Source organism: Hemiscyllium ocellatum, chromosome 14, assembly GCF_020745735.1.
Source record: "Hemiscyllium ocellatum isolate sHemOce1 chromosome 14, sHemOce1.pat.X.cur, whole genome shotgun sequence".
NCBI lineage: Eukaryota > Metazoa > Chordata > Chondrichthyes > Orectolobiformes > Hemiscylliidae > Hemiscyllium > Hemiscyllium ocellatum.
This window is the reverse complement of record NC_083414.1, coordinates 2,330,044-2,343,461: the sequence shown is the minus strand read 5'-3', so window position 1 is coordinate 2,343,461 and position 13,418 is coordinate 2,330,044. Positions and strand designations below refer to the sequence as shown.

The window sequence follows — 13,418 nt, the reverse complement described above, 5'->3', positions numbered from 1 at the left end:
TCAGTGTAACCTGGAGACGACCAGAAAACTGTGTAAACCCGATAAAACAACAACTGTTATCCCGAGTGAGATATCTGTCCGGCTGTAATTGTATAAAAGGTTTGACATAATTCCTCCTTGTTTTTAACAACAGCGCTTTTGTTGTCTATCTTGGTGTCTTTTCTGGTTTCATTCCCTCTCCCTCTCCCTGTGCATCCCTCTCTCCACTGAATCCGCGCTGGGAAGGGCAGAGAGGCGTGTTTACCTTGCTGTGCTATTCGGCAGTGAGAGGCATCGTGGTTGGATCAATACTGGCCTGACCCCGCCTTACCTACCCAGACAGACAGAGTGTGAACAGCAGGAGTGTCCGGGGGGAGAGCACAGCTCTCTCTCTCTCTCTCTCTCTGGCGAGTTCACTTGCAGCACCTTGTTACTTGAATCTAGGTGACCTGAGAGATCTCTCCTTCCCCTCCCTGAGGGTCAGCCCCTCGGGACTGTTCCAGTGGGTCACTTCACCTTGTGATCTCCTGGAGGTGTTCCTGTGTCAGAGAGAGAGAGAGAGAACTTTCCCTGGCCGCTGTGTGAGGAAGTAACCGGTGAATGTCCCTGGATTTAAAGGTGGGTCCATCAAGGAGTGTGTTTGAAATGATACAGAAAGATCCTGGTGCTGGCTGTGAAATGATTGGGGAATGGGTTTTGGGTTTCAGGCTGCTCACTGTCAGAAGCTCAGAGAGAGAGAGAGACGGCAGCTCCCTGTTATTCCCAGTTTCAGGGTCAGGGCGAGGGGCTGCTCAGAGACGGGAGACAATCCCAACAGCTCCCCCCATTTCAGAATGAACTCACTTCACAAACTGCTCCTGACAAATGCCGGGGTGGGGGCAGGCTCCGGAGGTCATGGTAGTGTCTCACTGAGGGGGTGGGGGTGTCTGCATCCTGTGTGGGGGGGTGGTGGGGGTATCTGCATCCTGTGGGGGGTGGTGGTGGGGGTATCTGCATCCTGTGGGGGGTGGTGGGGGTATCTGCATCCTGTGTGGGGGGGTGGGGGGGGTATCTGCATCCTGTGGGGGGTGGTGGTGGGGGTATCTGCATCCTGTGGGGGGTGGTGGGGGCACAAATCTAGGCAGTAACGGCACAGTTGGCAAAAATTCCACACCAGCTGGTCATCCTGAACAAGAGAGATGCCTGCTCTTGTTGCAGATTATCTAAAGGATAATTTGAATCATTGACTCACAGACAACACTGTACTCGCCTGGGCAAAGTTACAAGTATCCTCTTGGCAATATGGATCTGACAGTGAAGGCTGAACAGCAGTGAGGATCTCGCGGTGATCAGGATCAAGGACTCGGTGGATCCGCATCTTCGGAGATCCTTGAAAAGAGGCAGATTTAGGACTGTCGGAGGGTCAGTGCTGAGGGAGTGCCGCACTGTCGGAGGGTCAGTGCTGAGGGAGTGCCGCACTGTCGGGGGGTCAGTGCTGAGGGAGTGCCGCGCTGTCGGGGGGTCAGTGCTGAGGGAGGGCCGCACTGTCGGAGGGTCAGTGCTGAGGGAGGGCCGCGCTGTCGGAGGGTCAGTGCTGAGGGAGGGTCGCGCTGTCGGGGGGTCAGTGCTGAGGGAGGGCCGCACTGTCGGGGGGTCAGTGCTGAGGGAGGGCCGCACTGTCGGGGGGTCAGTGCTGAGGGAGGGCCGCACTGTCGGAGGGTCAGTGCTGAGGGAGGGCCGCGCTGTCGGAGGGTCAGTGCTGAGGGAGTGCCGCACTGTCGGAGAGAGGAGGGGGTCAGTGCTTGATTGGATGCAAATCCCTTCTTTACTTAGTGTCTCTTTCCTTTGCTGTCTCTCAGTCAGACTGAAGGTCACTCAGGTTTGTCTAATCATCCAGTTGTTGTGGCACATTGCTTTTACTGATGACTTGCTGCCATGATTGAGATTATAATCAGTTCATGAACCTGCAATATAAATAGAAATTCTCTCTTAGTGATACAACACAGTGACCTCGATTGATTATTTAATCCAGATGGCTGGATTCTAATTATATAAAGTTTAGATAAATCCATTGCTAGAACAAATATTTCAATATTTCAGAGCTCCAATCTTGCATGTGCTGCCTGGTGGCCCACAGCGCCAACCCCTGACAGGGACAATGGTTGAGGGATGGTGATGGTAATGGCGATGGTGGTGGAGATGGTGAGGCTGGTGCAGATGACAATGGTGGTGGAGAGTTTGATGGTGGTATCGATGGTGATAGTGATGGAGATGGTGATGATGAGAGTAGAGATGGTGATGGTAGTGGCGATGGTGATAATGATGGTGGAGATGGTGGCGATGGTGATGATCATGCTGATGGTGGAGGTGGTGATAATGATGGAAATGTTATGGTGGTGATGATGGTGATGGTGGTGGAGATTGTGGTGGACATGGTGATGGTGGGGATGATGATCTTGGGGATGGTGATGGTGCTAGGGATGATGGTGTTGGTGATCATGATGGTGAAGGTGGTGATGATGACGGTGATGATTCTAATGGGGATGATGGTGGTGGCGGCAATCCTGATGATGATGGAGATGGTGAAGATGGTGGTTAGGAGATGGTGATGAAGGTGGTGATGGTGATAATGATGATGATGGTGGAGATGGTGGTGATAATGGTAGTGGTGCTGTTGGTGGTGAGCAGGGAGCTATCTTATTCCTCTTGTCCTAAAAACCTCACCAATGCTTTCACTATCTCTGCAGCTACTGCCTTTCAAACCCTTGCGTGCAGGTCAACAGACCCTGGAGATTTGTCTGCCTTTAGCCCTGTTAGTTTGTCAAAGAGATTGTCCCCTGTGATAGACACTGCTGTAATATCTTGCCTCCCATGAGCACCTTGCTTATTGTTGGGATGTTCATATTGTCCTCCACCATGAAGCTTGATGGAAAATGTTTGTTTAAATTATCGCCATTTCCCTGGTACTCCATTATGAATTCCCCACTTGCATTCTCTGAGGGTCCCACGCTTACTTTTTATCTACAAGGACCCTGCCCCCACAGCTCTGTCTGTGGTAAGGAGTTCCAAGGACTCTCAATCCTCTGAGAGAAGAAATTCCTCCCCATCTCAGTCTGAAACTGGTGCCCCTTTATTCCGAGACTGTACCCTCTGGTCCCAGACCCTCCCATGAGGGGAACCATCCTCTCAGCATTGACCCGGTCAATGTTCTTCAATGAGATCACCTCCCATTCTTCCAAATTCCAGTGAGTAGAGTCCCAATTTGTTTAAACCTGTGCTCATAAGACAATCCCTGCATACCAGGGGTCTTCCTAGTGAACCTTCTCTGAACTGCCTCCAGTGAAATGATATCTCTCCTTTTAATAAGGGGACAAAACTGATCTTTGGAGTCCCGGTGTGCTCTCCCCAGTACCTTGTACAGTTGCTGTATAATACTTGTACTCCAACCCCATTGAAATAAGGGTCAACATTCCATGACTGTTCCTGATTACCTGCTGCCCCGTGTGCTAGCTTTGTGTTTCATTTACAAGCTCTCCCAAGTCCCTTCATGTTGCAGCTTCCTGCAGCTTTTCTCCATTTAAAATACCCTCTGTCCTTTATTCTCCCTTCCATACTGAACAACTTCACATTTTTCCACATTATACTGCATTTGCCAATGTTTTGCCCACTTACGTAACCTGTCAATACCTCTCTGGTTGTAAAACACTTTGTGATGACAATCATTGTTTCTGAAGGGTAGACATTAAGAAAACACAGCAGTCAATTTCCATGCAGCAAGTCCCTGCAGTTACCAATGGGATAATGATCAGGTATCCTATAAAGCCCTGGTTAGACCACACTTGGAATATTGTGTTCAGTTCTGGGTGCCTCATTATACGAAGGATGTGGAAGCTTTAAAAAGGGTGGAGAGGAGATTTACCAGGATGCTGCCTGGACTGGAGGGTATGGCTTATGTAGAAAGGTTGAGGGAGCTAGGGCTTTTCTCATTGGAGGGAAGAAGGATGAGAGGTGACTTGATAGAGGTGTACAAGATGGTGAAAGGCATTGATACAGTGAATGGCTAGAGACTTTTTCCCAGGGCAGAAATAGCTGTGACAAGGGGCATAATTTTAAGGTGATTGGAGGAAGGTTTAGGGGATACGTTAGAGGTAGGTTCTTTACATAGAGTGGGTGGGGGGGGGAGCGGGGGGGAGGTGCGTGGAATGCACTGCCAGTGGTGGGAGTAGAGTCAGATACATGAGGAATATTTAAGAGACTCTTGGATAGGCACATGGATGATAGTACAATGAAGGGGACGTAGGTTAGTCTGAGCTTAGAGTTGGATAAAAGTTTGGAACAACATCGAGGGCAGAAGGGACTGTACTGTGCTGTACTGCTCTATATTTTCTGTTTTTTAATTCAGTTTTTGTTGGGGGTATTTGTTGTGGGTTAGTTATTTATCAGTATACCTGGGAAGGCCTGGGCTCTCCATTGAAATAATGGCCTGGGGGTCTTTTCCATTTGCCTGAGATGGAAGGGAAGCCTTGGGTTTCTCATCACATCCAAATGTGGAATCCCTGACAGTGAACCCTTCAGTATTTTACTGAGACTATCATAAAACCATAGATACAGGAGCAGACTTAGGCCATTCAGCCCATCAAATCTGCTTCACTATATGATCATGGCTGATATGTTCCTCAACCCTATTCTCCTGCCTTCTCCCTATGACCCTTGACCCCCTTACTAATCTAGAACATATCTATCTATGTCTTAAATAATGCCTTGGCCTCCACAGCCCTCTGTGGCAATGAGTTCTACAGGTTCCCCACCCTCTGGCTGAAGAAATTCCTCTTCATCTCAGTCCTGAAGGATCATCCCTTCACCTTGAGGCTGTGCCTTTGGGTCCTACAGTTGGGAACATCTTCTCCATGTCCACTCTATCCAGGCCTCTCAGTGTTCTGTAAGTTACTATCAGATCACCCTCTCATTCTTCAAAACTCTATCGAGTACAGACCCAGAGTCCTCAACCACTCCTCCCATGACCAGGGGTTTCATCTCTGGGATCATTCTGGCCCCCCTTCTAACAGAAGGTTTACATAGATGACCCTCCCCCTCCAGTACATCTCATACCTGGACGTATTAAAGATATCTCTGCTATTTCCTCTCCGACATCCTTCATGTTTGAGCTGAGAGGCCTTTTCCATAGTAAATTCCAATGTTTATCTTTCAGTATTATTTCCTGATCTCTGGGTCTCCTGGTTAATTATCCCACTACCTTCCCTCGCATGATAATGATTTAACCAATTTTAATGATGGTCAATATTTTAAAGTGTGCGATAATGATTCAGAAACTTGCTTCACAACTCTCCTGGTTTTTACTTCCATCAAATTTTCGTCAAAATTGAAATTACTCCCCAGCTTGTGCTTTCACTTGAATTGAATTGTACAGAACGTATAACACTGAAACAGGCCATTCGGCCCAGTTGGACCATGCTGGCGTTCCTGCTCCACATGAGCCCCCTCCCACTCTCTGCTTCATCTCCCCCTGTCAGAGACATTCTCAGGATGGTGTATTGTGGATAATTATGATGTGCCAGCACATGGGGAAAAGGCAGGGGTTTGACGCTCAGTAATAGAGCCAGGTGAAACGCTAAGTGGTTTGTTAGTTCACCCCTCTGATTTGGAATGCTTCTGAAGATTGTCTTGTTTGCTTTAGTGTGGGTTATTGTGTTTGATTTTATGTAATAGTTTGTTTTTGTTCATTGCAGTTGTGTCTTGTGGAAAGCAGAATTGGCTGTGACCACTCAGAATGACACGTTTACTAGCCCTGTTGCTGTTCGGTAAGTCTCCCTTCCTCTCTTTCAGAAAGTCAGTCACTGAATGCACTAAACCATATCCATAGCCACAGCATCTCAGCTGTTGCGTTGGGTCATTGGCTCTTCCAACCTGTTCTCTGATTCAATATGATCATGCAGTTATATAAATTGGTTATGATAGGGATATTCAATCTCTTCATCTACTTAATATTCAGGTTATTCATCCAATAATCATCATGCCCTTGCCCAATACATATTAGCTTTCAAAGTTTTCACCTGACAGCATCCACAGCCTCATTCCTGAAGAAGGGCTTATGCCCGAAACGTCGATTCTCCTGCTGCTTTGATGCTGCCTGACCTGCGCTTTCCCAGCAACATAAGCATCCACAGTGTTCCCTAGGGAGACAGTGTAATTTTCTTCTGTGGACTGAGACCTTGATATTTTCTATTTAACCCGTCCTGAGATGTTAAGACACTGTTCTGGAGCAGACAGAATTCAAACCACGGCCTCCTGGTTTTGAAGTAGGAACACTACCACAGTGCCTCAAGATCCCCTTGTCTGAGACCTAATGGGCTGAGGGAACAGACGTTGGATATATTAAAGTGACAAAAAGAGATGTAGATTAAAGATCTAACACACAACAAAACAGAAATTGCTGGAGAAACGCTGCAAGTCTGGCAGAGAGAAACAGACTTAATGTCTCAAAATTGTACTTGATGGAGTTTAGAGGATGAGGAGGGGGATCTGATTGCAAGTTACAGAATATTGAGAGGCCTGTGTTGTGTGGATGTGGAGAATTCATAGGAGAGACTAGGATCTGGGTGCACAGCTTTAGAGTAAAGGGATGACCCTGTGGAACTGAGATGAGGAGGAATTTCTTTAGCTGGAGGGTGGGGAATGTCTGGAACTCGTTACCGTGGAGGCCAAGTCATTGAGTGTCATTAAGACAGAGATAGACAGCTTCTTGACTATTAAGGGAATCAAGGGTTACAGTGAAAAACATATCAGCCATATTGAACAGCAGGGCATATTCAATGGGCCAAATGGTCTAATTCTGTTCCTAATCTTATGATTTTTTGGAGTCCAGTGACCCTTTGTCAGAGTCCTTTTCATGGAGATATTAACGAAGGGTTAGTTGAGTGTAAACTAGCTGTATAAATATGAGGTGCTGTAATCATTAGGGGGTGAGTTTAATGGCTGACTGAATTAAAGTTCTCACTAAAAGCGTGGATTTGAACCCTATTTAGATACAATTAATGAATGAGGAGATGGTTTCCTGACATCACCCATGCATGGCCCAGCTCAGATTTGTCCCTCGTTCTGCAGCTATCCCCAAGAACACACCTCCCCCAACCTCACCACCAGAAATACATTCTTTCTATTGAATGTATCAACCTCTTTAATCGTCTTAAACAGCTCGATTAGAATGTGCCTGTTAATCTCCTATACTCCGCATTCATCTCTGCTCTCTGTGCTTTGTTATTGCAATTGAACTCTTTTAAATCATAAAAAAACCAGAAATTGCTGGAGAAACCCAGCAGGTCTGGCAGCATCTGTGCAGAGAAATCAGAGGTAACATTTCGAATCCATTATGACACTTAGAATCATAGAGTTATAAGAAAGCCCTGAATTCTGTTTTAAGCAAAAGAGGATGTGCTAATAGAGATATTGGTGTTGGTTATGGTAAGGATATTCATTTTACTTCCCAACTGGCATTTAAGAACTTTGCTATTTTTAATTGGGCAAGAATATTAATCTCAGCTTTTAAACTGGCCATTGTTTCTGAAATTCTGAGTCTGGCCAATGGGTCATGTTCGAATACAGGGTTCATGAAGCTGCAATGTCATTTGAGTCAGTGCACAGAGCTGAGCATGAAATCTAGGGTGACAACTCTGTGCAGTACGAGGGGGTAGAAGGTCAGAGGTCAGGTGTTAAGCCAAGGACCTCGTGTCTTCTCTCAGGTGGATAAGAAAGATCAATGGCTACTATGTGAAAGAAGTGAGAGGGGTTCTCCCCTGTGTCGTGTCCAGTCTCCTTCCCTCAGTCAACATCACAACAAAAAACAGGTGATCTGCTCATTCCGATAGGCTTGTTTCATATCCAGCATTGACTCCAGCTCCCACATGGAGCCTGGTATCTCTGACAATACCCATTCCTTGGCCAGTATATGCTGTGGTTAAAGTCACCATTTGAGACTATTTGAGATGCTTTTGATGAATTCACAGCTACCAATCCTTCTGATTTGTATTTGTTTAAACTGTGAACATCGTGTTCGGAAGGATACCCACACAAAGTCTTCAGCTGAAAAAAATTTCAGTCTTCACAAACAGAATCGGTTTAGTATATCGTATTTAATAGAATTAGCATTAGATTTATTGTCATGAGTACTTAAGCAAGGGAGTGCAGTGCAAAGTGCACAAAGTCACCACTCACTGGCACCATCTTAGGTACAAAAACCCACATTTAAAAAAATCTAGATACAAAAATCAACATTATAACTGATGTAGAGGACGGGAGAAAGTGAGGACTGCAGATGCTAGAGATCAGAGCCAAGAGTGTGGTGCTGGAAAAGCACAGCAGGTCAGGCAGCATCTGAGGAGCAGGAGAGTTGCTGTTTTGAACATAAGCTCTTCATCAGGAATGTTTAGTTTAAACTTTAAATTAGATTACTTACAGTGTGGAAACAGGCCCTTCGGCCCAACAAGTCCACACCGACCCGCCGAAGCGCAACCCATCCAGACCCATTCCCCTACATTTACCCCTTCACCTAACACTACGGGCAATTTAGCATGGCCAATCCACCCTAACCCACACTTTTTTGGATTGTGGGAGGAAACCGGAGCACGCGGAGGAAACCCACGCAGACACGGGGAGAACGTGCAAACTCCACACAGTCAGTCGCCTGAGGCGGGAATTGAACCCGGGTCTCTGGCCCTGTGAGGCAGCAGTGCTAACCACTGTGCCACCGTGCTGCCCAATGTGGGAGAGCTCAAGGGGCTGAGAGATAAATGGGAGGGGGGATGGGACTCTGGAGGTGATAGCTAGGAATGCGGTAGGTAGGTCAGGGTGGGGGATGATGGTGATAGGTTTTCCTGCCCCTCCACATACATTCTGCTGTGTCCATTGCTCTCGATGTGGCCTCCTCTACACTGGGGAGACAGGACGCCAACTCGACAAATGTTTCAGAGAACATCTCTGGAACACCCGCACTAACCAACCCCACTGCCCTGTGGCTGAACACTTCAATTCCCCCTCCCACCAAGGGCATGCAGGTCCTGGACCTCCTCCAGCACCAAATCCTAGCCACCCGACGCCTGGAGGAAGAATTTGTGTCTCTGGGATCCTGATTTGAGATTGTGATAGGTCACATTAGAGGGAAGCTTTGTGTAACCTATTCCCACACCCTCCCATCACCCCCCCCCCCTCCCCCCACCTAGGTTCCATTGGGCGTTCCAGTGCTCCTCAGAGCTGCCTGACCTGCTGTGCTTTTCCAGCACCCCACACTCGACTTCCATTGGGTACTGTAGAGTAGGAAGCTCATTAGCTCTAATCATTATAGTGGCATTCCCTCATTGCTGAGCACACATCCAACAGGTTCAATGTCACTATCCCTTGTCACTGTGAAAATCTCAGACAGTCAGTGGCCACAATTGCAGCTCATCATTTGTGTTAGCTAACACTGGGAAGCAAGCTATGCAATCCGACAGCCCCTTGCATATGGAAATATCAGCCTTTCGGTTTGCAGAGGTACGTCCAAACTGAATGCATTCTTACAAGGTTGCTGCCTGGTTGAACATACTCAATGAAAATCCTGAAGGGGTTTACTATTTGCCAGTTCCGCTGATGAGTGACAGACCAGTGCCAGGCGAAAGACTGTGTGTGAAAATAATCGGCAAATGTATAAATGGCCTCAGTTAGTTGCCTAGTTACAGATACAAAGGGTTTATAGCAGGGCACTCAGAGTTCAAAATACAAAGATCATCGGCAAAAAGCAGGGTGAGAAACTGGGAGGGAGTAACCTCAATCGTCCTGTTGATTATTCCGTTTCTAATCAAGGCTGACACTTGGAGAGCAAAGACCGTGCTTCAAACTCCCGTCTTTTATATTCAACGTTAAGCCTAAGTCCTGCTCGGGTGGATGTTAAAGGTCCTTTTGTGTAGCTGGAAGACCATAAGGGAAGCCTTTCCTGGTCCTTATCGGTAATTGAATTTTCATGTGTACACTGACTGTACCAACCCTGAGCCCCTCCATTGCCAGAGGCCCATGCTGACACCCTTCCAGCTCACGCGGAGGACCATCATGAACTGGGCTTCAATATTGACATTCCAACAGGTTCCATCTCCACAATCTCAGCTGACTCCAGATTCACTGACTCCAGTTCCTTCTGATTCGAGTCCGGATTTCCTGGAGTTAGTTCAGCTTAACTCCACAATTCCTCATCTGTGCTTATCATTTCACCCTCAACATTACTTGCCACTTTCCTGCTACCTCTGATCCCTCCTCCTGTCCCTTCCCTCCCTCTCTTCATCTCCATCTCCATCGCTCTCTCTCCCTCCAGCTCCCTTTTCCTCCTTACTTTTCTCCTTTGATTTCCTTCTATACCTCCCTCCTGCACTATCTTTCCCACCTCTCCTCCTCTCTCACCGTCCCTCTCTCCCCGTTCCCTATATCTCCATCACCCTCCACCTCCAGTGGGCAGCGTGCTTCAGCTGTGAGGTAAGGGGGAGATGAGTTTGATCCCCTGTACTCCAGGGATTGAGCACTAAAACCTTGGCTGTGCAGTACTGAGGGATAGCTGCACTGTTAGAGATGCTAGTCTTTGAAGGAGAGGTTAAACCAAGGCTCCTTCTGTCCCCTCGGGAGAACATAGAAGTTGCCATTGCCATTGTTTTGAAAAGGGACAGGGGAGTCAGTGCTGGTGACCTGGCTAATGTAATCCTGAATCGTCAGGCCGAAGAGAGGAGACAAAGTCCACACTTCTTTGTTATATTACCTGTGCGATCGTTTGGCTGCACCTTTCAGCCACACAGACACGTAGATACACAGACACACGCACACCTGCCTACCTTGGAATACCAATGGTAAGTGACCCTCTGGGTGAATATGTTCATCATCATCTCCATCTGAATTGGAACACTATTTATTTTCAAGATGTCTGTCTACTTCTAGTCTCTCCCACACTCTCACACCACACCCTATCAAATCCCCTCAGGATCTTACAGGTCTCACCCCCTCTCATTCTTCTAAACTCTAATGGGTACAGGCTCAAACTCCACACCCTTTCCTCCTTCATGTCAGGAACCAGCCGAGTGTGTTTCATTTCATGTGTTTCAATGGCTCCTGCTTCAAAAGTTACTTGTGCAGAGGTCACATGACTATGGCAAGTCACAAGTGTACAGTGTCCTTAAAATTGGATTGCCCTAAACATTTGCCTTTCCATAAAACTATTAACTATGTATGGTTTACAAATAAAATTACCACATATGAACATGAACTATTTGCTCATTCTCATCAGTTCCACTTTTGTCAGTCTCTACATGTGCATAATCCATAATCTTTAAAATGTTGAAGTTTTTTACTGACCCATGTGCAAGTTTCTGACAGCAGTTTCTCCATGAGCTGATCTTTCCTGGATTGATGTTCCTTCTCTGTTTCTGTAGGGACTCTTTGATCAGAGCAAGACCCTTGTCTTTCAGATTTAATGTCCCTGTTGAGTTAAAAACCAAAATAATTGCAGATACTGGTCTGAGGAAAGGTCATTGGACCCAAACATTAAATCTGATTTTTCTCCACAGATGCTGAGCTTTTCCAGCAGGTTCTGTTTTTGTCTCCCTCAAGTTGTTGGTTTCTGGAACGTTGTCGAGCTGTTGATTCCTGTCGGTTTTAGTGAAAGATGTTTCATGTTTGATACTCCAATACCTTAGCAGTGAGCTTGTGCAATGGTTCTGAAGCCAAATTACTTAAGGCATTTACTAGGTAGCTCACAAATCTAACAAATTATTTCACTTTTTTTCCACATCTGCCTGTTGCTGCAGCTCTGTTACAGTTCTCACTTTGCTGGGATCTGGGTAAAGTCCTGTCACTGTTCACACGTGACCTGTGCACTTAACTTTGGAAGTCTTCAATTAAACCCTTTCTTGTTCAGCTTCAGGTTTATCTGGTGAGTTCTTTCTTGCAGACCAAGTTCTGAGATGGCTTCTTCCATCATGTCTCCAAATCTGTAGATTAACAGACCAAACAGGATAGCCTCTAGTCCAGGAAGATCACTGAGTATCTTGTGCTGTCTGTACTAATGTTCTTAAGGAGCAGTGGGAATGCCAAATGACCTCTCAGGATCTCTTGAATGGTATCCAGAATGACGTTAGAAAATTATTGATTTCATCCAGCTTTGCTTCCCAGTGACCATCATTTGTAAAGGAGACAATAAACAAGAGTCTTGGCAAATTGTGGCAAAATTTCATCATTGGTTGGCTTGAAGTGTCTTCAAGGTTTTATTCGGATCCTATGGGTCGATGCATACTCTTAGCTTTCCAGATTATTGCGCTGTTCCCATGCTGCTAATCCATTCTGTAAGATTGAAATATTCTTGATCATTCCCTTATTTTCCAGCTCCTCAGTTGTCTTCAGGCTGGATGTGGGGGCAGCTAGAACTCTCCTTGGTAGATGCTGAGTTAGTGTCATGCTTTCATCTACGTTGATGTGATGTTGACCAGGAAGAAATCCAAGATGTGTATTAAGTTAAAAATCACGCAACACCAGGTTATAGGCCAACAGGTTTATTTGGAAGCACAGGCATTTGGAAGGCTGTTCCTTCATCAGGTGGTTGTGGAGTATCTTGGCATCTTTGTAATTATTTAGGATCTGCTCAGCGAGCAGTGATTTAGTAGTCAGTGAAACACTGCAAATCTCACCCATTAACATAGTCTAGACAATGATTGACTACCTCAGAGCTTCTGTACAGATCATTGGTCTCCTCTCTCAGTAGATGTGCTCTCATTGCAGGATCTCTTCTGCCTCAGAAAATCCCATGTATAATGACATCATCTTTGTTATCCACAGGGTTCAGCTAGACATGTAAATGACTTCACAGGCTGAAAAATCATCTCCGTTCCACCTCGAGTCCTAATATTAAACACATACTACTCATAAGTACTGTTCCTCAGTGAGATATAGGGTCCAATGCAACCTGTGGCTCGCTCTTTAGCACAAATAACAACGTGATTTGTTCAAGTTTCTTATTTAACTCTATAGCTACCTCATCATTTTGCCATTGGGTTTGGAGGAAATTCCATTTTTGTCTTATACTGTCTTTCATTTGTATAGCACCAGGGACTTGAAAAATCACAATCGTTCTGACTTAACCAGTGGCTCAAAAGTGCAACTAATTCTTCCTTCATGTTTCTTAGAGTAACCAGTTCTCTTCCAGCTCTAAAAATCCACAGAATTTCAGCTGCACTTTTGATGCCATCTTTCCAACACAATTTTGTGTTTTTTAATGGCCAGTGTTTCCAGAGTAAAAGCACCAGAGGTTACCTAACTATGGCAATTCATCCATGAACATGGTCCTAACAAATACATTCCTCTAAACATAGAGAACCTTCTCTGAAATGTTTCCAATGCAAGTTTATCACTACTTAGATCCAATCTGTGCAGAATACTCCTGG

The 13,418-nt window shown here is 46.0% G+C and overlaps 1 protein-coding gene across 2 annotated transcripts in view; it reads left to right on the top strand.

Annotated features, from left to right (window-relative positions):
• Positions 1 to 326: 326 nt before the first annotated feature.
• The window catches only part of lamb2l (laminin, beta 2-like), a 171,607-nt gene continuing 158,515 nt past the window's right edge, over positions 327 to 13,418 (top strand). The window contains exons 1-3 of one of the 2 annotated variants that reach the window (XM_060835295.1): positions 327 to 597; positions 1,213 to 1,380; positions 5,706 to 5,777. In XM_060835295.1, coding sequence (XP_060691278.1) covers positions 5,747 to 5,777 — 31 coding nt within the window. In that variant the 5' untranslated portion in view covers positions 327 to 597; positions 1,213 to 1,380; positions 5,706 to 5,746. The remainder of the gene's footprint in view (positions 598 to 1,212; positions 1,381 to 5,705; positions 5,778 to 13,418) is intronic. The other variant, XM_060835294.1, reaches the window with a different exon arrangement.